The sequence below is a fragment of the Geospiza fortis genome, unplaced genomic scaffold, assembly GCF_000277835.1.
Source record: "Geospiza fortis unplaced genomic scaffold, GeoFor_1.0 scaffold333, whole genome shotgun sequence".
NCBI lineage: Eukaryota > Metazoa > Chordata > Aves > Passeriformes > Thraupidae > Geospiza > Geospiza fortis.
The window spans coordinates 1,020,230-1,043,595 of NW_005054347.1; the positions used below are offsets into that span (position 1 = coordinate 1,020,230).

General features: G+C 37.6%; 1 protein-coding gene across 1 annotated transcript in view; it reads right to left on the reverse strand.

The window, feature by feature from the left end:
• The window catches only part of AK5 (adenylate kinase 5), an 81,244-nt gene that overhangs the window by 13,789 nt on the left and 44,089 nt on the right, over positions 1 to 23,366 (reverse strand). The window contains exons 8-10 of the mRNA XM_005423089.3: positions 22,102 to 22,178; positions 8,852 to 8,894; positions 7,703 to 7,747 (exon numbers count right to left, since the gene is read on the reverse strand). Of these exons, the coding sequence (XP_005423146.1) occupies positions 7,703 to 7,747; positions 8,852 to 8,894; positions 22,102 to 22,178 (165 nt within the window). The remainder of the gene's footprint in view (positions 1 to 7,702; positions 7,748 to 8,851; positions 8,895 to 22,101; positions 22,179 to 23,366) is intronic.

The window sequence follows — 23,366 nt, forward strand, 5'->3', positions numbered from 1 at the left end:
TCCTGCTGGGAGTTTGTGGAGAAAACTCTCTGCGTGTAGCAGCAATTCTGCAGCCTTTGATGGATCTGTTCAAAACATCTACTGCAGTAGGAGGTAATTACAGCCTTGGAGGGAGACAATGCTCAAACTCTTTTCAGTAGGGTTTTTTCAGCAGGTGACCTGTGTTATTTATCAACTGCTGGGACTTGCAGGTAGGGCTACACAGTTACATGTATTTAGGATGCTAGAAAATATGTGGCTTTCCTGTTTCTTTATCCTTCCACAAACAAATATAGGAATAACATGCTCACAATAGAACAAATTTAGCACTGTCTCTTGCCTCGCTTGAACTTTCTTCTAACTTTTGCTTTCAATGTAAGAAATAATTGCTCTGAGCATATAATTTTCAGAGAAATTACAGTACTGTAGCTGAGACTAAAAATTGGGTCACAAAAGGACTAGCATCAAAGGAAGGGGTTTGCGTTCTGTGATGTGCAGTCTTTTACTTCAGCTTCACAAGGAGAATAACCAGCCTGTGGTGTGAGAATCACACCTGTGCTATAATTTTCTACAACTATCTTTGTTGCAGGCTTATCTTCTAGCCAATGTGGGTTGCACCCTGTTTTTCTGTTGCCATAATATGAAGAACATCCTTGTTTTCTAAAAACACTAGTTGAAAGAAAACAAGGAAAAAATAGGAGTTGCTATAAAGGAACAGATGTAACAAAATTACAGGCAAATTACTAGTAATGAATCCCTTAAATATTAGAGTGGCAATTAAAAGTACTTCTGGCCTGTTTTGGTTTTTTTTTGGATCAGTAAGTTTGTTTACACATTTTGTCTCCTGGCCTTGAATATGCTAACAGTGCAGTAATTTAATCCCATTTATTTGGTGTATATATGCAGCATTAAAAAACCCCAGCTATAAAGATTATTGTATTCTTTTTCTTATATAACTGTTTCTCTTCTGAATGCAGAGCCCAATGAGAAGTTTCATAATTTCTACTCATACACAAAATTACTAAATCTCTTATTAGAAATAACAATACAAGGACATTTTTTGGTTTTTAGCAGGTAAATATTCAGAAAATTTGATGTGCTTCTAATACCTTTGTGTGTTAGTATTTTAAAAGAGAACACTGTCAGAATGGCACAATATGCAGGGCATACACCATACTGAGTGTTGCTCCAAAACATTGATTAAAATGGCCATTTTTTATAGAAGAGCTCAAACAAAGCAGAGATTAACATGCTGAGCTCTTTAAAGAGTAAAAACATATTTGATTAAGTTATGTGCTAAAATTGGTAGTTTTTATGGCCACTGGTATTAATTTAGATTCATCTCATGAGTAGCAGAGCATCCCACTGCTTGACAAATGCATGCAACCCACTTTATCAAGTCTTGTGCTTTCTTATCCATGAAAGAGACCACAGTTCTTGCTTGGCATGATCTGAGAAGAGACTGAATTCCCCAGGAAGTTCAGCATTGAGGGCTGAGCACAACTTGGCCTTTACACCAGTATTAATTTACATCTCTGAAATGAAAGTATTACCTTGTCTTCCTCTGAAGTTCCTTAATGTGACTGGAATAGAGCTATTCAGGTGAGAAAAGATGTGAAAGTGCATTTTCTTACTAATTAGGTGTTGCCTTCTTGCTCAGATTACATACTTAAAACACTGCTACATAAGCAGCTTTAACAGCAAATTAATCCTGCAGCCATGAAGCTCACAGTGAATTTGTAGTGTTACAAAAGTTGTACCAGTTCTTTTAGTGGATATTCTTCTTAAATCTATTCATTTTTCTAAAGAAAAAAAATAATGTGAAGAAAGTTTATCTGGGATAACAGCTGCATGACATGGCTAGCAAAAGAAACATGACAAAGGCTAGCAAAAAGATTTTTTCAGTTAAGACTTCACTGCAACTTGTTACAGTGTTTTTCATATGGAAAACATTTGAGGCATTGGAAAAGGCAATCGAGTTTTCCCAATGGCTCAATTGTTAGTAGAAAAATATATCCCCACTTTTGTTGTGAAGGCGTAAGATTCTTTGTGAACACTGTTATTTTTTCTCTATGCTGTCATCTTGTGATCTGCCTACGTATACTTGGGGGGAAAAAAGTGTAGGTTCATGATAACTTGTTATTCAGATTAATCATGTTGTCTTCTGATTTCTATATATGTTATGCAGAGAAGAAGCTAAAGCCTAGAAAACAGCCAGAGGAATTAGGAGTGTGATGTGACCCGTAGGACGATATAGAACTACCAGCAGTTCTTCAATATTAGCATGCTTTTGTATTTTCCTAGTACTGCTCAGCGCAGTGGACCTTGCTTTAAAGCTCATTTGGTAACTTAATAAAAATCCAAAGATTGCAGGTAAAGAAATTAAGAACATTGTATTAATCAGTGAGGTTATTCTTGGAAACAGAACTCTTTGAGTGTCCCTTTGTGCTTTTTGATACAAATGGTAAGCAAGAATATGGAACCAGAGTACTAACACAGAAATTAAATGCAGTTCTCTATATTGCTTTTCTGCAGACAAGGCCAGATTAAAAGGTCTATGCAATCCCTTAGAGCAATATTCCCTTCCATTATGTTGATTCATTGGCCTGTGAGAGGGGATCTTCTGGTAAATAACTTTCTGGCAGCACTGCTGACTTAGGTGGTTACTTTTTAAATTATTGACTGCAGAAATGCTTCACAGAGAGTCCTTCAAGGAGAGAAAAAGAGTGTCTCTGTGAGTGTGGTATCAACCAATTGCCCAAGCAGCACTTCTGGGTGTTCAGCGGCAGTCAGCCCTGGATCAAAGGTCTCAGCTCTCCTCCCTCCTGCCCAAATGTCCCCCAGAGTGGGAAGGCCAAGGAGCCTGGGCATGTGACTGAAATGAACAGCTCTGACCTAGAGCACAGCATCACCAGCAGAGAATTAACGATGACAGAGGGAGCTGGGACTGCTGCTGCGAGTGAGCGGGGCCAGGAACACACAATATGAGCAATGCATGGACCAGCTTTGCAGCCAGAAACACTGCTAGAGCAAAAGTGTCATGCAGGCAGACTGAGATGCCTCTATTTTAAATCTTACAAGTTTATTATATACCATAATATCATGAGCATTTATATAAAAAGTCAGAAGTAGGATTTACAAGACAGTCCCACTATTTATTTTAAAATGTTTCAATTTCAAGACCTTGTTATCATAATGAGCATCATCCCTGTATCAGGGAGAAGTGCCTACAGGGGAAATCTAGCTGCACAAGGGAGCCTCAGAAGTCTGAATTGAAACCAAAATAACCCCAGTCAGTCTATCCCTAAATTCAAGCAAAAATTTTGGACGACTTGATCAGTTTGGCAGTTTTACCAATGCTACTTGGATTTTATAGACAAGTAAAAATAAGCCTTAACTTCAGAATATGGTACTTGAAGACTTCTCAGTAGCACTTCATCTGCTGTTCACAAATTATTTTAGTCCAAGTGAAACCATACAGGAACTGTACTATTACTTAACAACAACAACAAAAAAGCCCTCAACACTTTCTTTGTATTTCTTTTTTCTGAGAAATTATTTTCATTAGAAAACAATGTGTTGTACGTGTTGCCAGAGTGATGCAATATCCTGGGACATCAGTGAGTTTTCATCGTTAATGAAAATGTGAAGTTTATTTCACGGGAAGTCAGGGAAGTCAGCCTTGCACAGCATCCACAGTTAGCTTGGACTGACTGGGGGTTTAATTATCAGTATTGCTCATTCTGTGCTTTTCTGATTGCAGAAGGAGCTGCAATACAGGTGTTGTAGCATAATTTACATTGGAAGGCACCCCATCTGGTTAAACCTTATAGTCAAAGCAGGCCCAAATTAATGATAAATTGAATTAGGTTATGTCATTTAAGGTCTGACATACCTGAACAAATAAAGAGTTTGAGTTTTGTGGTATATTTACTTGCTGAATTTTGGTGTGTGTGCAAGCTCCTGTCTACAGCTGATAATGTCTACTTCTAGGTGTGAGTGGTGAGAATATCTTCAGTGTCAGCTAAAAAGCTGGTCTTTCTTGCAGTGAGTTTAAGCAATTACCAGCTTTAGATCATCAGCAAGAATATAACAAAGATTCAGTAGAGGAGACCGGTTACATTAGCTAAGCTTTAAACACCTCATTTACAAGTCAGCAGGGAGTTTGTTTCTGATCCAAAGCGCAGAAAGAGTCCTGAAAGCTCCGGTTTTACTTTCAGCCTCAGCCGAAGCCAACTGTTTTGTGAAGCTCCTGCAGAGGCCAGGGAGGGGGAGTGCTCCCAGAAACCGTGCTATGTATGACACTTCTGCGGATGCAATATGGATTATTGCCGTAGTTAAGAATTAGAAGATCGTTCATCATTCATTGTGGTTAAAATTGATGACATAGGGGTTTTTTGTTTGGTTTTTTTGTTGTTCGTCTTTTAATGACTGGCAATAATTACTTAAGTTTTGAGTATTTATTAGAGCATCATCCAATTTTATCTTTGTACTGCTTTATATTTTTTTCTCTTGAATTTTACTTTGCTGGCCAAATTTATCTTTGTTTTCCCTCTTTTATTATCCTGCTGTTTTCTCTTATGTTTTTTACTTGCTGGTACTCTCTCTCTGCTTTACAATATGGATAGAACATTGACATTGTTGCTTAATTAATCCAACTTGACTGTTATTCCAATTAATTCCTACATTAGCTCTACTTTTGCTAATTAGATGATTTCTTTTTCTTTCCCTTTTTGGAAAATTTTCAAGGGTAATTAGTGGGAGAGGGAACTGCCTGTTTCTTTCCCTTTGTCATAAACAGTATCTCTGTTTGTCAGGTATGGCAGATGGTGCATTCATTTTGATTTGTTTGTAAACTTCTTCAAATGTACACGTTTAAAATTCTAGCTTCAAAATACCTTTATAAGTATCTTATTATTTCCTCATGAAATAATACACACCTATGTAGTGAGTCAACATCCTTAATGACACCTGAGCCCATTCCAGTATCCTACAGCACCTTGCTCTGACCCAGCTTCTCTGCTCCCTCTCTAGTCAGGGCATCATGGGCTGAACATCTCTAGCACTGCTCACTGCAACAGAGCACTTTAACCACTGACATTTGGGGCATTTTTAACTTTTCCCCATCCCCAACAGTTTTGATCTGCTCCTGTGAGACTTCTTCACATTTTTCTTTCACTGTTGTACCATTCACAATGATCAGATTTCAGCTCTTGACTGACGTTTCCTGCCTGCACAAACATGTGCCTGTGGGTAGTGTGTACAAAGCTAAAGCTGGAGTGGCTGTGGATCAACAGGTGATCCCCGCAGATTTACCTGCTTGAAAAGGACCCAAGGCAAAAGAGCTTGTGGCCACTCCAGCTTAGTTGTTGCAAGAATTCTGTCTCTGGGAATGCCATTTACTTTCACTACCTAAGTGGAATAAGTCAAGATTTTGCAGACAAATGAGCAACCATAGGGCTCTCATTTTGTTCAAAAAACCCCAACAAACCCACAGAAAACCTCTCACTCTTCTCATAAGACTTTAAGAAGTCCAAGGAGTCCAAGGATGGGGGTGGAGATGGATGTTTTTTGGGAAAAAGCATAAATCATTCTAGTTAATTTTTTGAAAATTAACCCACATTTGGACTCAGTAAAACTTTTCATAATAACCCTTTTGACAAAGAAAACTGAGTTTTGATTAAGGCACAATTTATCTCTGCTCCCAGAAAGTATTTACTAGAAAATCAGAGCAGGAATAACTAGGAAAAAGATGTGGTTTCAATTTTAAGCTGCAAGATGGCTACTGGATGGCTACTTATAAAAAATTATAAATGAAAATTTAAAGTCACTCCCTGTAAAATAAAAATATTCCCAGAGGCAAATGAAAAATATGCTTTGCCATGGACAATTTCAGAGCAAAATTCATGGAGTGCGTTCTCATTTTTTTTCTTAAAAATCTGTTTGTAGAAACCAAATGATTTTTTTTCAGTAAGATACACGACACAGAATTAAAATTTTTCACTGTAGTGACTAGCAGGAAGGTGTACTTCAGTAAGCATAGATTACAGCTTGCTTAAAGGACTGAAAATTAGGTTTTATGCACCCTTCACTTAAGAAAAAGTCTCCAGTGAACTCTTCAGTAACCTCATTTTACTTTTTCAAACACGTAAAATTGAGTTGCAATAAATTGAGTCAACTTGCATTTGGTATAAGAGAGCGTGAGATAAAATTGCAACATGAAAACACTCTTTTAATAGAATCTTTTAGGTTGCAAGGAAGTTCTTGCAATCATTTATTCAAACAACTGTGTTACACTGTGATCAGCTACAGCAGGTTGATCTGAACTCTGTCAGGTTGGGGTTTGAATATCTGTAAGCATGGAGGCTCTACAGTTTCTGGGCAACTTGTTCCAGTGTTTGACTACCCTCATAGTAAAAAAGTGGTTTCTGTGTCCAGGTGAAATTTAATGCATTTTAAGTTGTCCCATTTTCTCTTGTCCTGTCACTGGGCACTACTGAGAAGATTCAGGCTCCTTCATCTTCATTCCTTCCCATCAGGTAATTATTTACACTTAATGGTAAAATCCTCTGGAGCCTTCTCTTCTCCAGGCTGGATAGTCCCAGTTCTCTCAGCTGCTCCTCGCTTCTCCTCAAATGACAGATGCTCCTATTCCTCAAACATCTTTGTGGTCCCGCACCACACTCACTCCAGTAAATCATTATCTTTCTTGTGCTGGGAGCCCAGACTGGACACAGTGCTCCAGATGCATCCACAGCAGTGCTGAATAGGGAGGAAGGATCATCTCCCTCAGCCTGCAGGTATTGGAATGTTTTTTGATGCTTCTTGAGTTCTGGTTCTGAATGAAACTTCCATTCACTTATTATTAATTTTGGAAGTTTTGTAATTTTTTTCCCCCAGGAAAAACAATGCACAAATTGATATAGTTTTATGTAAAACCCCCCATGTTCTGGTATCTGTCCTTAGGTCCTTGGAAATGTGTGTTCCTGCTCTGGATTGTAAAGGAGTTCTAAAAACTGCTCAATACAAAAGCAATTATTCTTTCCAAGTAATTAGTACCAAGCTTTAAAATCAATCTTCTGGTTATAATTTGTTTTAAAAGACTGCTCCAAGTTTATGCTAATTATATTACTCACATTCATGTGATAAAAGGCATTAACATGGTGCTTTTACTCTGTGAATTTCCAAAAGGAATATAAAAGTAAACCCTGAACCTGCAGAGCTTCAGTGCTAAGCATCATACCTGGTGAGCAGCCTGTTGGCTTTTAACATGATGCTGAACACATGCAGAATTGAAACCTGTATTTAACAGAAGTTGTCTCATAAATAAGGAAGGGAAGAGACCTGATATTTTTCAACCAAATCTTAAACTTCTGAGTTACAATCCAATTTAGTAAAATTTTAATTAGTGCTGGTGAGGCAGCTTTGGTGTGGGAAGTCACACAATTCAATTGTAACTGCAAAAGACTAAGGTTATTTTGAACATGTTCACAATCAAAAGAGCTGCCTGCTCTGAGCTTCACACAACTGTTGATAGTATGGTTAGACCCAAGTTAATTACATATTATTAAATCCTAACTGCCTTTCAAAAGACTAAACCAACATTGGAGAATAAATATTCTCAGCCAATCTATTTTGCTAAATAAATAAATAAATAACATAATCAAAGCTAAATAACATGGGAATATTCAAGAGCAGCAGTTAAATTAGGAATCCTACTTACCGAAAACAAAAATGATGTTTGATTTCCTTAGATCTTCTGAAAAGTCTAAAATGAAAATAAAAATTCTTTAGTGGCAAGAGCTACTAATATTAATGCCAGCTACTTACCACACCAAATTGTCTAACACTCATGCAAGGGGATCTGATTTTACTAGATTTACTTTTTGCTATAAAAATAGATATGCTTTCTCCATTCCAAAAGGAGCTATTATCCACAAGCCTATTAATCTCTCAGTTTCATAGTTGTCATTGCAGATATGATAAAGACATTTTACCTGAAAATAGACCTTGCAATACACATCAGTTCTTTAAAAAAAGAAAGGAAAGAAGAGAGAGCAGATTCATCTTGATGTAATAATGTGATGCAATGCCTCCTCAGCCACTGCACTTTCTACTCAGCATATTATTATATTATAATTGCTAAAGAATCTTGTCCACCTCCCATTTACATTTTATACACTCTGAAATGAAGTTCTAAATTCCTCTGAGCCCCAAATTCAGCCAAATAATAACCATCTTAGCTGAAATCCAGGCAATACACTCACCAAAACTACGGTGTGTATTACAGCTTTGTCTTTAACTGAAAGTGTATCTTTTGAAAAAGCAATTCCTTCTGGTCTGAGTCCCAGCCATTGCACTGATTATACAGTACAGAAGGTGATCTTGCACCATGTGAGCCTGCTGAAATTTTATTGTCTTTGAGTTAATCACTTACAAGACACATGTAATTTTGTTAATCACATTCAAGACACCTCATACAATTTTTTGGGGTTTATTTTGTGGTGTGTAGATCTCTTATTACAAAAAATCATTAGCCATGAAAAGTCTTGCTTTATCCTTTCATTCCTCTTGGACTCTCCTTTCCAAGGAGACTTTCATAACTGCCAATTTCTGAAAACACCCATGAGATTTGATGCTGATTAACAGTAGTATTTTCTAATAATTTTTGATCCAGCCAAAAGAGTATAGAAACGTGTTTTACAAACATAAAATTTCATTTGAAAGAATTCACATGATAAAAATCCCTTTAGGCATAAAGTTCACAATATAAATCACCTGAATTAACTTTACTTTCTAATTAACTATTTAAATAATGGGAAATCAAAGGTTTCAAAATTAAATGGCAATTGACACTGAAAAAGAAACTCACCTCCTGTGCTCTCATAACCAGAAAAACTTGACTGATCCTCCTCCTGTTAATTAAGCAATTAACAAATTGAAATGGATATTCTGCATAGTTTGCATTTCTTCTTATATCTGCTTATCTGTATATCTTAATATGTATCTCTCTGAGCTCTCAGTTTTAGTCTATGTTAGATATGGTTTACAGTGTCACAGAAATGCTGTTAGTGCTGCTGCAGTTGCTGGAACACGAGCACAGAGAACCCAAGATATCTTGAGATGATTCCCTATCCCATATAACGAGTGGAGTTCCTTAGGGTTGGGAATGGGGACTGGTGTTGTTTAACATCTTTGTTGGTGACAGGGACAGTGGCACCAAGTGCACCCTCAGCAAGTTTGCCAATGACACCAAGATGTGCTTGAGGGAAGGAATGGCAGCCAGAGGGACCTGGACATGCTTGAGAGGTGGGGCCATGTGATCCTAATGGAGTTCAGGGCCAAGTACAAGGTACTGCTCCTGCATTAGGGCAATGCCAAGCACAGTTAAAGGCTGGGTGGACAATGGATCCAGGGCAGTCCTGGGAAAAAGGACTTGAAATCATTGGTGGATGAGAAGCTCCACGTGATCCATCAATGTGCCTTTGCAGCCCAGAAAGCCAACTGTGTCCAGGGCTGCACCAAAGGCAGCGTGGGCAGCAGACTGAGGGAGCAGATTCCACCTCTGTGCCCTGCCCTCGTGAGACCCCACCTGGGCACTGCTCCTGGCCCTGGGGCCCCAGCACAAGGACAGGGACCTGCTGCAGCGAGTCCAGAGCAGCCCACAAAGATGCTCAGAGGGCTGGAACACCTCTCCTAGGAAGACAGGCTGAGAGAGTTGGGCTTGTTCAGCCTGGAGAGGTCTCTGCAGAGACCTTACAGCAGCCTCCCAGGACCTGAAAGGGGCCTGCAAGAGAGCTGGAGAGCGACTATTTCCAAGGAGATAGAGTGACAAGGGGGAATGGCTTTAAACTGAAAGACAGTAGGTTCAGATGAGATCTTGGGAAGAAATTCTTCACTGTGAGGACAGAGAGGAACTGGAACATGTTTCCCAGAGATGTTATAGATGACCATCCCTGGAAGTGTTCAGGGCCAGGCTGGATGGGGCTTTGAGCAACCTGGTCTAGTGCAACATATTCCTGCCTGCTGGGGGTTTGGAGCAAGATGATCTTTAGGGTCCCTTCCAACCCAGGCCATTCTCTTCTGTAATACTGGTTTTGTGAGGAATGGCTCTTCAGTGTCCAAATGCACAATTCCCACATGATATATAAGCAACTAATGTGCATCCTGAATTTCTTCTGAAGTCACTATGGTATGATCAGCTGTTAATAGTGAGAAAGCAATATTGGAGAAGCTTCTAAAAGTGAGCTATAACATAGAGATGGCATTGGTCCTTAATCTCAAATATGTTTACCTTCTGAATGTAACACAAGCTACAAGTTGTTATAAAGGCTGTTGAACTACAAGGAGGGACTACACCAGGGAAATGGGGGATGAAGCCTGTTTTGTCTCCTGAGATTTAGCCACTTAAAATATTTTTTTTACTGTATATTACAATCAATGAGAAATTACAAATACTGGTCAGCAAGACTGTCAGAATGGGAATTCTTCATTGTTCTGATAAGTGAGAATTATAGATATGCTGGACATAGTCTAGATAATGACGTGTCAATATACCCACACCAACAATGCTTTAGCCTGGTCTGTAAAATATCAATAATAGCATTGACAGTAACACATCCTCATGTGACATTATTACATCATCAGTGCATCATCAGCATGAAACATGTTATGTGAGTCATCTCAGTAGCATATGGCTATTGAGCCATAGCTTCTGGCAGCACAGCTCTCAGAAATAGCCACCTTTAAATGTGTAGAGCTGGAGAAGTAGATGGAGTGACATGAACTGCAAGGTGACTGGAATGGGTAAACTGCTGCCCACTGTAATTTGCAGGGCTCATGCACTACCCTTGCAGGTTTCTCCTTGTACTCCCATCATCACTGAAAATGAAGTACTCTTCATTAGGCTGAAGTACCATTACATTGGTTACACAAATTATTTTCATTTTTGATTCACAGTAATTCTCAGCCTATTACACTGCAGCAGAAGAACTGCCATCTTAAAAAAAGAAAGGTGTCATTTTCAAATGAGAAATTATTCTCTTTCCTACATTTCAAGTGACTACATTAACCCTATGTCCATTATTTTTGCATGTAATAATACAAGCAAATAATTGACCCTGCAAAGCATATATTGCATACAAAAGGCTTCATTTTAGATTCTGCTTCTTATAATGCCTTTGAAAGTTTACAGATCAAAATCCTTTTAGGCACTAAGTTTAAAGTAAAATTCCTTTAAAAATCAGGATCAGAATTCCAAGCTTACAATCAAATTAAAGAATTGAAAGCAGCATTACTTCTTTCAAGTTTTGCTGTTGTTCTCCCCTATGATTCCAGAAACTGAATCCAACCAGTTTTTGTGCTAGATGTGCTGTTTGGTTTGAGGTCCCTTGCAAAGAGTGACAGTCTGGCAGCCTGTTTAATGCAGTCCCATTGTGTTTGCATTTGACAGTATTTGACAGAAAGACTCTAAGATTGAGTCTTTCTAGCAAGTAGGTCTCTAAACTGTGAATGGCTTGGCCTGTATCAGGCTGATCACACTGCTCTGCCTCCTTACCAGAGTGCTTTGGAAAATAACTGTGGGATTTAGCAAGTGATCACGTAAGGCAAAGTCCCTCCAGTTAGATAGCAAATGGTATTTGACACCAGACTGCCATCAGCAATACAGTGATTTAGCAGCAGTCTCTGTATTCTCAGTATAGCTGTTGCCATGTACTTGAAAGCAAAGTGAGGAAGATTACATCTCATAATGAGCTCTGAAGAAAGATAGGTAGTCTGTAATTTCATATGCTTTACAGCCAAGTTATATCTCCAAATATTATCTGGAAGCATATCCATTAGTGGAGCACAGCTGTCTGTGTAACTACTTAAACAATATCAACAGTACATTAAAATTATTGCTAATTGGAGAAGTTTGCTGCCTGTAAAGAATCACTTATCTGACACTTGTCTTTAGAGTTGGGAAACACAGGCTTTTGACTGCCATTTTACTTGCCACTTGTATTGCAATTAGTAAATATCTGACTGGTAGTAGATACTTCATTGGTTAATGACTTTTCAATTACTATCATTGCTAGGTTGTAAGTCCACAGAATCATAGAATGATTTGGGTTGGAAGATCATCTAGTTCCAACCCACCTAATTTCTGTAGTAACAAACTATGACAGTAAGTCTCAGCAAATAATAATGGAATGATACAGAATTCTTCAGAAGTTTCAATTTTGCTGCCAATGAATCAGTATTCTTAAGGCATATCAATAAAATAGATTTCATTTTTTAATCTACTGAAGGGACATTTTCTTCATGAGGACTTAGTGACAGCTGTTGTGAATGTCAGTTACCTGATGAAATGAGAAAGCTTTCCTGTTACCCATTAATAACCTCTGCTCCAGTCCTTCCATGTTTTAATTGGGGTTTTGTTTTTTCTGTTTTACATGGACAAGGGTTCTCCCTTATCACCTCATTGTTGTTTGAATGCTTCTAGAAAAGAGTGGTGAGAAGTGCCTGATACATTTCATTCAGATTTCTAACAGATATAACCAGAGTTTCTCCTCCAAATTTACCAAAGATGATAAATAATTGCAGACAGAGGAGAAAAGAGGCAGTAGAATGAGACTGAATTTAAAATACAGCGTGACTGCTGCTTAAAATTATGCTAAATTTTCAAGCTTGAATTTGAGAATGTAAATATTCTAAGGAATGTTTCAGACACAAATTATTTAAACAAATAAAAATTACATGTTTCTTTGTTCGTTTTATGCAAGGGCAGTGCTCCCTGGGTATGGATTTTATGAGCCATACCATTAAATTTGATTTATACTTCAAATCAATTTTTCAGCCTGAGCTGCTTTCTGTGAGCTGAGTGTTAAAGTATGCCTCTGCAAAGCAGAGGTGGCTGTGCTCTGACCTCCCCTGCTCCAGAACTAATAAATAAGGTAAGACACAGTAGGAATACCCTCACACTTCAAGGCTTTTTTTCTCCATTGAAAGTAAAATTTGCTTATATACTTCATACTGCTCAGCAGAGTGGAGTTATTTGTGTTTAAAAGGACTAAAGAAATTAAGATGAGCGTACAGAGTTAATGTTTTTTGAGGTGATTTTTATTTGTTCACAGTGCATACAACTGCAAAAACATCAGTGTTCATAATAGCATCTACAGAATTCTGACAGATGAGATCACTGTGATTCCCGTTTAATTCCGGGTTCCTAGCAATGACAAAACTCTGTGCCATGCTCTCTTGTGAGCACAGGCTGAGGGAGCTGGGCATGGTCAGCCTTGGGAAGGCTGAGAAGAGATCTAATCAATATCAGTCAGTATCTGAAGGGAGGTGCCAGAGGATGGACCAGGCTCTGCTCAGTGCTGCTGGGCAGTGGGACAAGAGGCAACAGGCACAAACTGATGCACAGAAGTTCCACCTAAACAAGAGGAAGAACCTGACTATGCAGGTGACCAAGCACTGGCACAGATTTCCCAGTGAGGTTCTGGAGTCTCCCTCACTGGAGATATTCAAGGGTCATCCTGGGCCATGGGCTGTGGGATGATCCTCCTTGAGCAGGGAGATTGGACCAGATGATTCACTGCAGTCCCTCTTCCCACCTTCCCCATTCTGTGATTCTGTGATTTTTCTTTTAAAACAAAACTTATTATCAGTTCTAAAAATAATAAAAATAACAAATTATACTTATTAGTTAGAGATTAATGCATTTCTAACAGTCAAAATCCAATATCAAATTATCTAGGTTTTAAATTTGATTCGGGTTTTTCAGATTTTGCATTCCTGTTCTTCAAGAACATCAAGAAGAATATCTGTAGGTAGTTTAGAGAGGAAAACACCAGAATTTGTGTGCTATAGTTTGGAGGGGGTTGGTTTTTGTTAACTTCTGCACATATTTACAATGACAAAAATGAATACTAAGCATGAAAGTGAAAGCAAAATCTATTTAGTTTTATATTGATTTCCAGACACTGGAAAAAATTTCAAAGAAATTACCTTTTAAGGTCAACAAGGTGTACAGCTAGAACGCCCCTCCACGGAGGGTAGCAGCAGTTTGCATCAACACAGCACTTAAGAGTGTTCTGGTAAACTAAGCACCTCATTTGCAATTTTAATATTAATTTGATTTAAAAGGCTGAACTAGAGGGCTCAGCATTATATGCAACTTGAAGAAGAACTGGAGCTTGATTTTTAAATATATTTGTGTTTTAAAGACATTAGAGACATTCAGTAACTATATTATCTATACGTAGTTTCTATCTATCACTGACTTTAAAATAGTTCTGTGACATATAGTCAGTCAGTTTTCAGTTAGGTCTGTATTTATAGAAAGCTCCCAGTGCCTACAAAATTCTTTCTGGAAGTTATCACTATTTTTCCTTTGGTATTCTTGTTTTCTGTAAATCACCATCACTCCTTAAATTATTCTTCTCTATGTGGAGTATTTGCCTGTCTCAACTCAGTTCTCAAAAAGAAAAAGATCTTGGCACGGAGAAGGACAATAATAGAGTGTTGCAAATAAATCCCCAAACCCAGTGTGCAACCTCAGATCCTATGATTTGCTGCTATTCAGATAAAAATTGACAATTGTGTTCAAATTTTACCTCTCAAAGGCCTTCTCTGCTTAACATTTCACAAGCATATTCAAGGTTTACTATAGCATCTATTTATCTGTTATTAGGCAGCTCTGTAACTTTCAACTTCTGCAGTATTTCTAAAGGACTTCTGTGTTAAGAAGGAATTTAACTATCTGAAGAAACAGTCCACTGATTTGAGATGCACTGCTGTGAAGGAGTTCTAAAACTAGGCCACTTTTCACTCTTTATGACTGGTATTTAAGCCCAAAATGACTAACATTGACTGCACAATCCTGGGATACATAAGGAGTAAAAAAACCAAGTCGGAAACATATGGCTTTCTGAAAATACATAGGGGATTTTTTTTTATTTCCCAGTATACTCAGAGAAACCACTTTTCTGCTTTGATACAATACAAATAAGTGATTTTAAGAGCAATTTTGTATCCCATAGAGTAAAATAGCATCTTTGCAATCACTGCAGTTTTATATGTGTATGTAAAAATATACAGGATGTACTTTGACAGTGGTTAAGAAATATAAAAGAAATAAAAAGGCACTTCCTTCTGCAGTATTTTAAAATATAGGAATTGTTACAACAAATGTTTTCAAGAAAGGGTTTTGGTAGCTGTCTTTAGGTTCTACGTGAACAGAACCAATTCACAGCCCTGAGTGAGGCCTCTAAATCTAGGAAGCAGAATGGGTTTAAAATACACCTTTACATTTCTTTATCAACTTTTGGTAGAAGAGGAAAAGTTCTGCTGTGGATCCTATTTGCATCAACTGTGTGGGATACCTGATATTCCCCAAGAATTATGCAAGTTCTCTGGACTATAAAGGTAGAACTCATAAATTTAGCTGGGAAGTTATATTTTGTTCATGAAGGCGAAAAGCCTCACTTTGCCAGGGGAAGGGCAAGCTGGTGTGAGGAAAGAAGGGGCAGTATCCTACTGCTACTGCCTACAGCAATGATGGTGAGATACTGTAAATTGTGATGCTTTTACTACAGACATTTCCACAAGCCATAGAGAAGGACTTAATAATTTACTGCAGAATTATTCAGTGAAGCATACATGCAGCACTTCTTGAAGAATAATGTTGTCACTGCTGTTTAAATCTCTAGTAACTCACTTGAGCTCACCATCATTTTAACTGAATCCTTATGCCCTGTACTGCCCACCAGAGCTGCAGGCAGCAGCTTTGGGTTCAAAATTAGGAAAGAATTGGAATGCAAAGACTTCAACTAACCTTGGCAGTTTAGCCTCCCCCTAATATAAGTATCACCAGAAAGTAAGTTCAAATAACATCTGTGAAAGAAGAAGCAAAGAACTTCTTCTGGCATTTCACATAAGAAAGTGCAGGTTGACTCTTTGGTTATTTTTTGCTCATTTTGCCATGATTTGCACGGGGGAAAATAAAGCAGGAGTCTTTCCAACATGTGCCTTTATTACAGTGTACAATGGTGATTTGAAAGAGAAAAAAATTCTTTGCATTTCCAAAATTATTTCAAAGCACCAAAATACACATGGTTTGAGCTTATTCAGGAAACATTTTGTAAGGCAAACTGTAGTACTTTGTTTCTGGAACTGTTTTTTTTTTTTAAGCATTTAATAGGATAGTTTCCATGGCAACGTGAACTGAACAGATTGTTCACTGACTTCAGTACATTTCTATTAAACATCTTTTCTCTGTAGTTAGGCCTGCCTCTCCAGCTCTTTCATGTCTTTGGATGCTTATTCATTTTGCCTTTTTGCAGATATCCTTAAACTAGACTGGACTCCACCTTTGACAAAAAACAAATGTTGAGATAACGGAGTTTTACAACCATTATCTAAGTATCCTCTCATTTTCTTTTCTATCCCATATTCCTATTTTAATCAGTTTCTCTGTATAACCAGAATCAGTAATTCAAATTGATACCACTTTCTATCAGCAAAAGAGAAATGGACACTGCAGATATGTTCAGCATTAAAAGGCCAAATGGCTTCTGGTTACTCTTGGTCATTTTACTAAGACCTATAATGTTTAATGCTGCACAGCATATATGAATAAAATGCAGTTACACCAGAAGTTCCTTATGTTCTCAAGTAAAAAGAAAGCAAATGATTAATATATGACAATCTAATCTGACTCCTTGGAGAATTTAATTAATGTTTATCTGATTTTAAAAGGTACCTTTAGAAGTTTGAATGAAAATTTCTCCTGCTAATGAAGGTGTGCAGTTTGCTCTCTGTAGTATTGTAATCCTAACCCCAAAGTATTGTGTCTGAAGGTTTAAATAAACTACTTGGACTGAGTCTTCAGAGTAGGTAAAAGGGAGTCAAAACAAAGTGACAACTGATAGGAAACACAGTAAATGGAGGAAAATGGTCTTTGGTTTAATCCACAGAGCTTTAGTTAAATGAGGCTTTCACTTTGCTCATGCCCATCAGTTTTATTAATATTTGTGTTCTGCCTCTGCATTGAAAAGACTCTCAGGAACTTTTCATTATGTCTCTTGAATATTTAAGTTTCAAGCTATGCTAATCAGTCAGGCTGGAAATATTATTATAGTCTTGGTAGCAGTGGAGTCTGCTTTGCATCAGTTCACTAAAAGCTTTTCTTCTGCTCTCCTAAAGCCTGGATTCCTCAGTGCTTTGGACAGGAAACTACACTAAGCTGCAAAATGAATTGTAACTACATGGCAAAAACTTCTAATTGAGAGCCTGTTTCCTCTTTTCCTCTTGTTAGAATGAGTAAGTGTCTTTCAGAGCTTTTTTCCTCCACTTGATTTTGGTTTTGCTTGTGAATTTTTCAAGTGAGCTGTGACATTTCTAATTATAAAACATTCTGAATTTGCAGCAAAGATTGGGTTATTCAATTTATTTCATTGAGTTGATTGCTTGTCATTACTGAACAGAAATTTTTTTTTTAAATCTACCTTTCCTTGGTCTTTGATACATTTGGGGGGGGGGGGGAAAGGCAATCTTTTCTTTGCACTATTGCATTTATCTAACTGCATTTATCTAATTGAATTAGTAAATGCAGCATGACACTGCAAGGGCATGGAAATCTCTCAGTTATGAACTGGTAACTCCCTGAAAGGCACAAAAATGCATTTCCATGTTTTGTAGATGTGAGGGTGGTGAGGCACTGGGACCAGTTGTCCACAGAAACTGTGGATGTCTCATCTCTGGAAGCATTCAAGGCCAAGCTGAGTCAGTCTCTGAACAACCTGGCCTAGTGGAAGGTGTTCCTGCCCGTGGCAGGGAAGCTGGAACTAAAGGATCTTTAATATCCCTTCCAACCCAAACCATTCTATGAAATTTGTGACCTCCTGTTCCAAATATTACTAGAGGCTAAATATATTTTTCAGGATTTTACTTGAAGTTGACCTGATTTTTACATTTCCCAAATTCTAAAGTTCTGTAATCACTTGTACAGGATTGTATCCATTCTCCAGTTGCCTGACCGTGTGTTTTAACTTTTTCTTTAATTACTTGAAATATTCATCCAGCTAGTTAAGGTTCTCCTGAAAGTCTTGTTTTCATGAGAAAATAATCGGATGTTCTTTTCTTCTGGAACTCTTTGATAGGATTCACTGATGCCAATTCTTCTGTACTCCCTTTTGGCCTGAATGCACTTGAAATAAGCCAAATGGTAGGTTTCTAATTAAAAATCCAATTGTTAAAAATAAAAACTTTCTGGTCTCTAGAAACAAGGGCATTATATTGGTAGTCTCTCTGGCAAAGTTGAGAAATTGAATGGCAAGTATAAATGAACACAGTGAGCATTAAAAACCTTTATCACACTTGAGAGCATTCCAGCAGCAAAGAACAACCCTCATTAAACCAGACACTAGTCACCACAGCAAGTTCTGCAAATTGAGAATACTCTTTCAAGTTGCAGCACTCAAAAATGCCTGGCCCAAAATATATTCCTGAAGTCTTAATATGGGTTAAAATATCTGAAACTAACCACGTCACTTTGCTTTTATGTTATCCAATCAAGTAATGAGTAGTGTAATCATTATTCCAGAAAAAACTGTAGAGATTGCTAAGACATGAACCATGGCTGGTTCTTCCATAAGTCATTCTCAATGAGAGGTACTATCTCCTTCATTTATTTACTCATTTCTGTTTTTCAGAAGAATGTATTTCTGAGTAATTCTAAAAACTTATATTATTCCTTTTATAATACAGGATCTTACAGATATGAGACAAAACCAGAAGAATAGTTATTAATGATTTGGAGAAAAAAATGAGTTTTTAAATTTTTTAAAGGGTATTTCCCTCCTGCTTTTCAGTGCTGTAGGGACTTACTGATGATTACAAGTGTTCTGGTTCTTGAAGTCTTCATGCATAGCCAGTTGAAAACAATCAGCTTACTTTTAATTTAGTTACATAAAGTTAATTGAACCATCATTTATAATATGTACAATTCAAAGCTCAAGCTTTCTCTGAGTTGTTTTAAATTCAATTTCCCCTGCATACTTTTCCAGAAAAGCCAGATCTTTGGACTAGTGCTGCTTTGCACTGTTTCAAGGAGAGGTATCAGGTGTTTCTGGGAGCACTTGCCACTCCTACATGAGCCAAGGACTCCATCAGTGCCTGGAGCCACACCACTCGATCTCCTTGCTCCTGCCTACCATAGGAGACATTATTCTGGAAGAACTAATGTACATCTGAACAACTCAGATGCTTTTTTGGTTTAGTTTACACTGGAGATTTTCCTGGCTCATTCCAAGAATGAGAAAATGCAAAAGTATCTGTGTAAGTCCATTTCAGCTGCACCAAGGCACCCATTGCCAGCTGTGGCTTTGTCTTCTGTGTGACCCCCAACTCCCCTTGTTCAGTGACTACCAAGATGTTCCCCTAAAATTCAGCCATTTTTAGCAGCTCAGCTGTGTAAGGTTGCTTGGAAACCAGCCTTCTTATCCCCCACGTTCTCATGACAGATTTCCTATGCAATAGCATCACTGCATGACACATTTGTATCCAGACACACATTCTTTTTCCACTTGAGATTCTCTGAGTAAAGGTTGTTGATGCTTCACACAATTCGTAAACAGCATGTGGTAAATCACTGGAGGATTAAATCACTGCCACAGTCAAAATGAGCTCAAGTTTTGAATGTGAGCAGTTCCTCACTCCTGAATTTAGTTATTGATCTTTCCATCCTGAGAGTGATTTCTCATTTTGTTTTTCAGACCAGGCAGCTAGGTGGTATTATGACTTCATGGTAATCTCCACTCCCTTTTTTGCTCCTGTATATAATACTTGCTTTCATAATTTCAAATTGATTGCAATTGTTTTCTCCTTTATATTTTCTTTATATTTGTACAAGGTATTTAATATAAACTGTGTGTATATTTATTTATTTATTAGTAATAGAAATATTTTTTTAATGTTGCAAAAAAAAGTATCAACATACCAGCTTGCAGTTAAAGTCAGTTGGTGCCAGCCACTTCATATTTATATAGCTGTCCCTGACTGATGGGCTTTTAGCACTGTTTTAGCTTCATTTCTCCTTCTGTGTTAACAGTATTGCACTCTTGCCAGAGTGTCAATGTGTTAGTTTAGCAAAATAATGAGAAAAGCTAACTTCCACATCTGGCAGAAAGAATATTTGCCATTGACAAAAACAGTAAGGTCCCATCATAGTCTTGTTCAATCTCATGTGAGTATCATATGCATTCAAAACTGCAGTGCTTTTATGGATGGTGTAATGTATCATCAGTGAACTATATAGCTTGAAATTATTATGATATCAGTATAATTTTCACATTTCCGTTAATTTTATTTTATTTTGTAACTATAAAACTTGTGAATATTATGTAAACATTATGAACCAAGAGTATGATTTCTTTAGTGTATGTACTCTTCCAAAAGACCCTCTTTTAAATGTCATTAAAATGCAAAATTTAACATCAAAATAGCCAAACATAATATAAATATAGATTCTGCTTTATAGGCCTAAACCCCTAAATAATAAAGTGTAGTACAAAGCTAATGGGAAATTTAGAAGTTTCCTGGACAAAGAACATTTTAAGAAGGGTTTATAAAAGAATGGGATTTAAAAAGGGATGTGAAGACAGAGGCAAGCTGCCTTCTTGAAAAACAGCCAAGCTGAAATAACGGAGCCAAAAAGAACAGTAAAAGGATCTAAAAATTAAAATAAATGAATGGAGCTAGAACATATAATATTTTGCAGGTGAGGATAAAGTGTTGCATTGAATACTGTGAAAGAAAACCAATGAATGATCCAATCATAATGAAAATTCAGCTTTGTTGGCCCTCATTTTGTCACTAGCTTTGAAATGTCACAAGAAAAGATATATCTTGCAAGTAATGAGAAAAGAGGTGAGAACATTTGCAACTGCATTTTGTTGAATGACAACAGAAACACAAATTAGCATTCTGTGCCAAGCTGCTTACAAATCTAGAGAGATGTTTGTGGTATTCATGAAGAAAATACAAGCAGAGTCATTCAGAAGTGGAAGACAGGAAGCAAAACATACAAAACCACCACCCTTAAGTATGGTGGTGTGATAGACAGATGGCTTTCTTTCTTTTTTTTTTTTTTTAATTCTAAGGCATTCTCTTAATGCTTATCCACAGCACAGTAACAAGCACACAGCCCTTATCCTTAGCACAGCATCCAAGCCTCAGGAACCTCCCATGCTTCAGTTTGTGCCCATTGCCTCTTGTCCAGTGCCCATTGCCTCTTGCCCAGTCACTGGGCACTAGAAAAGGCCTGGATCCATTTTCTCTGCATCCTCCCTTCAGACTTCTGTACATTTTCATGAGGTGCCCCTGAGCCTTCTCTTTTCCAGACTGAACACTCAGGTCTCTCAGCCTTTCCTTGTAAGAGAGATGGCCCAGTCCCTTAATTATTTTAGTGGTCCTTTGCTGGATTCTTTTAAGTATCTCCACATCCTATATTACTAAATCCAGAACTGAACAGTATTCCAGATGTGACCTTACCGGTGTGGATGTGAAAATTTTAGGGGAAAGATAAACATAATTTCCTCCCCACCCAGGATTCTACCTATATACAAAGAAAATTCTTATCAAAATTTAGTTTTTAGATGTGGATTGGACAGGTTCAGTAGAAAGGCTGACTTCAACATACTGTAAGGCTTTGTTTCTTTTTATTCTTAAAAACATTTCTTCATAGGGAGAACATTTGATTTGGCTGTAGTTATATTTCACACTTATAATTTCATACTGCTCTTTGGAAAGGTTTTACTTCTTCTTAAATATACAGCAGATTTACAGTGCATTTTAGCAATTCTATTTGTCACATTTGCCAATGTTTTTAAATTCATGGTGAAAACTCAGCAATGCACAGTAATGGAAGATACAGGCTCTTAATACTACAGTAATATTAATTCTTTTTTCCTAACCAGAAAGCAACACCTGTGTATCATGAATTTACTTATGTTGCACTTAAGAATCCATTTGCCCTATCCTTAAAGTACCATCAACTTGTTTAGACAAATTTTATAGCACAGTATATACATAAACTAGAAAACTGTCTAGAGAGAAGACATATATACAGAAAATTACCTGGTCTTCAAAGTCAAATTCTGTATAAACAGCATCTCCAGAATCCATAATCAGACTGCAATCAAGTTCATTTGGCCCTAAAATAGGAAAGAAAATTAGAATTCAGAAATGGATTGAAAACTTTCACTTAATGTGGTAGAACACTATAATATTTCCAATTGTCTGTACCTGTGCAAAAACTGTGATCCAAGGAACCAATCATTCAGGTTTGCTGGAGTGCCCATGTAAATGGTATTTCATTAGCAAAGCCTTCAATATATCCATAAAAGCTACTGCAGATCTTAATAAGGAAGGGCTGTGCTAAATGGTAAATTGTTTTAGCTTGATTGCATATTTATTGGGCAGGGTGTTCTGCATGCCACCACTTGCAATTTTAAATTTGCACACTCAAGGGAGAATACAAACCAGTTTAAGAAAGAGAAAGGAAATACTGATTTCTGATTAGCAGATAAGGGTCCTTGAGTGGTGTGGATAGGGGACCAAAGCAGCATGATTCCAGCAGCAACTGTCTCCATTTCCATCCTCTTCTACCCCTTCCCAAGGAGTCTGTATGGCTCTGCCCCTTCTCCTTGTCATCTTCCTGTGGCAGGACCAGGAAGAATGCAGTCTCTTGCACTTGGGATGACAAAATCCAATTGCTGAGAAGCCTTGATCTGGCTGAGCTTTACAGTTTAGCTTCAGCTGAACTGCTGAAGGTGCAGGACAACAGAAACTGAGCTTGATATTTCAAGAAACCATGTAGGGGAGGAGTCATTGCTAAACCACAATGGGAGGATAAACCACCAACAATGTTTTTATATAAACATAGGAAGGCTGTAACACGGTCATCATATTCTGGCACTGTCACCCCAATCAGATTATCTCAGTCCTGGGCAATAAAGAAGGAAATGTTCTCCTGAGTCCTCCAGATGGTGCAGCTCTAAACCAAATACTGCACATATTCTAAACACATAAAACTGTCAATAGTGAGACTATAGAAGTCACTTTCACAGCATTAGTAAAATGAGAATAACAAAAATATTGTAATGATACACAGAAACCTAAAAATTATAACCAGCTGGCCACAGATGAGTCCAACCACTCACATCGTGTGGGCAGCAACAGGTAACACCAGGGGAAGTGTCAGCTGTGTTTTGTTTTGTCTCCTCATGTCCTCAGTGAAACAAGATCATGTATGAAGAAAACAACCCCTCCTTCCTGGATTACAGGTGTCTCTGCCTGCTATGATGTTCCTGCAAGCACTGGCACTGAGGGTACATAGTTTT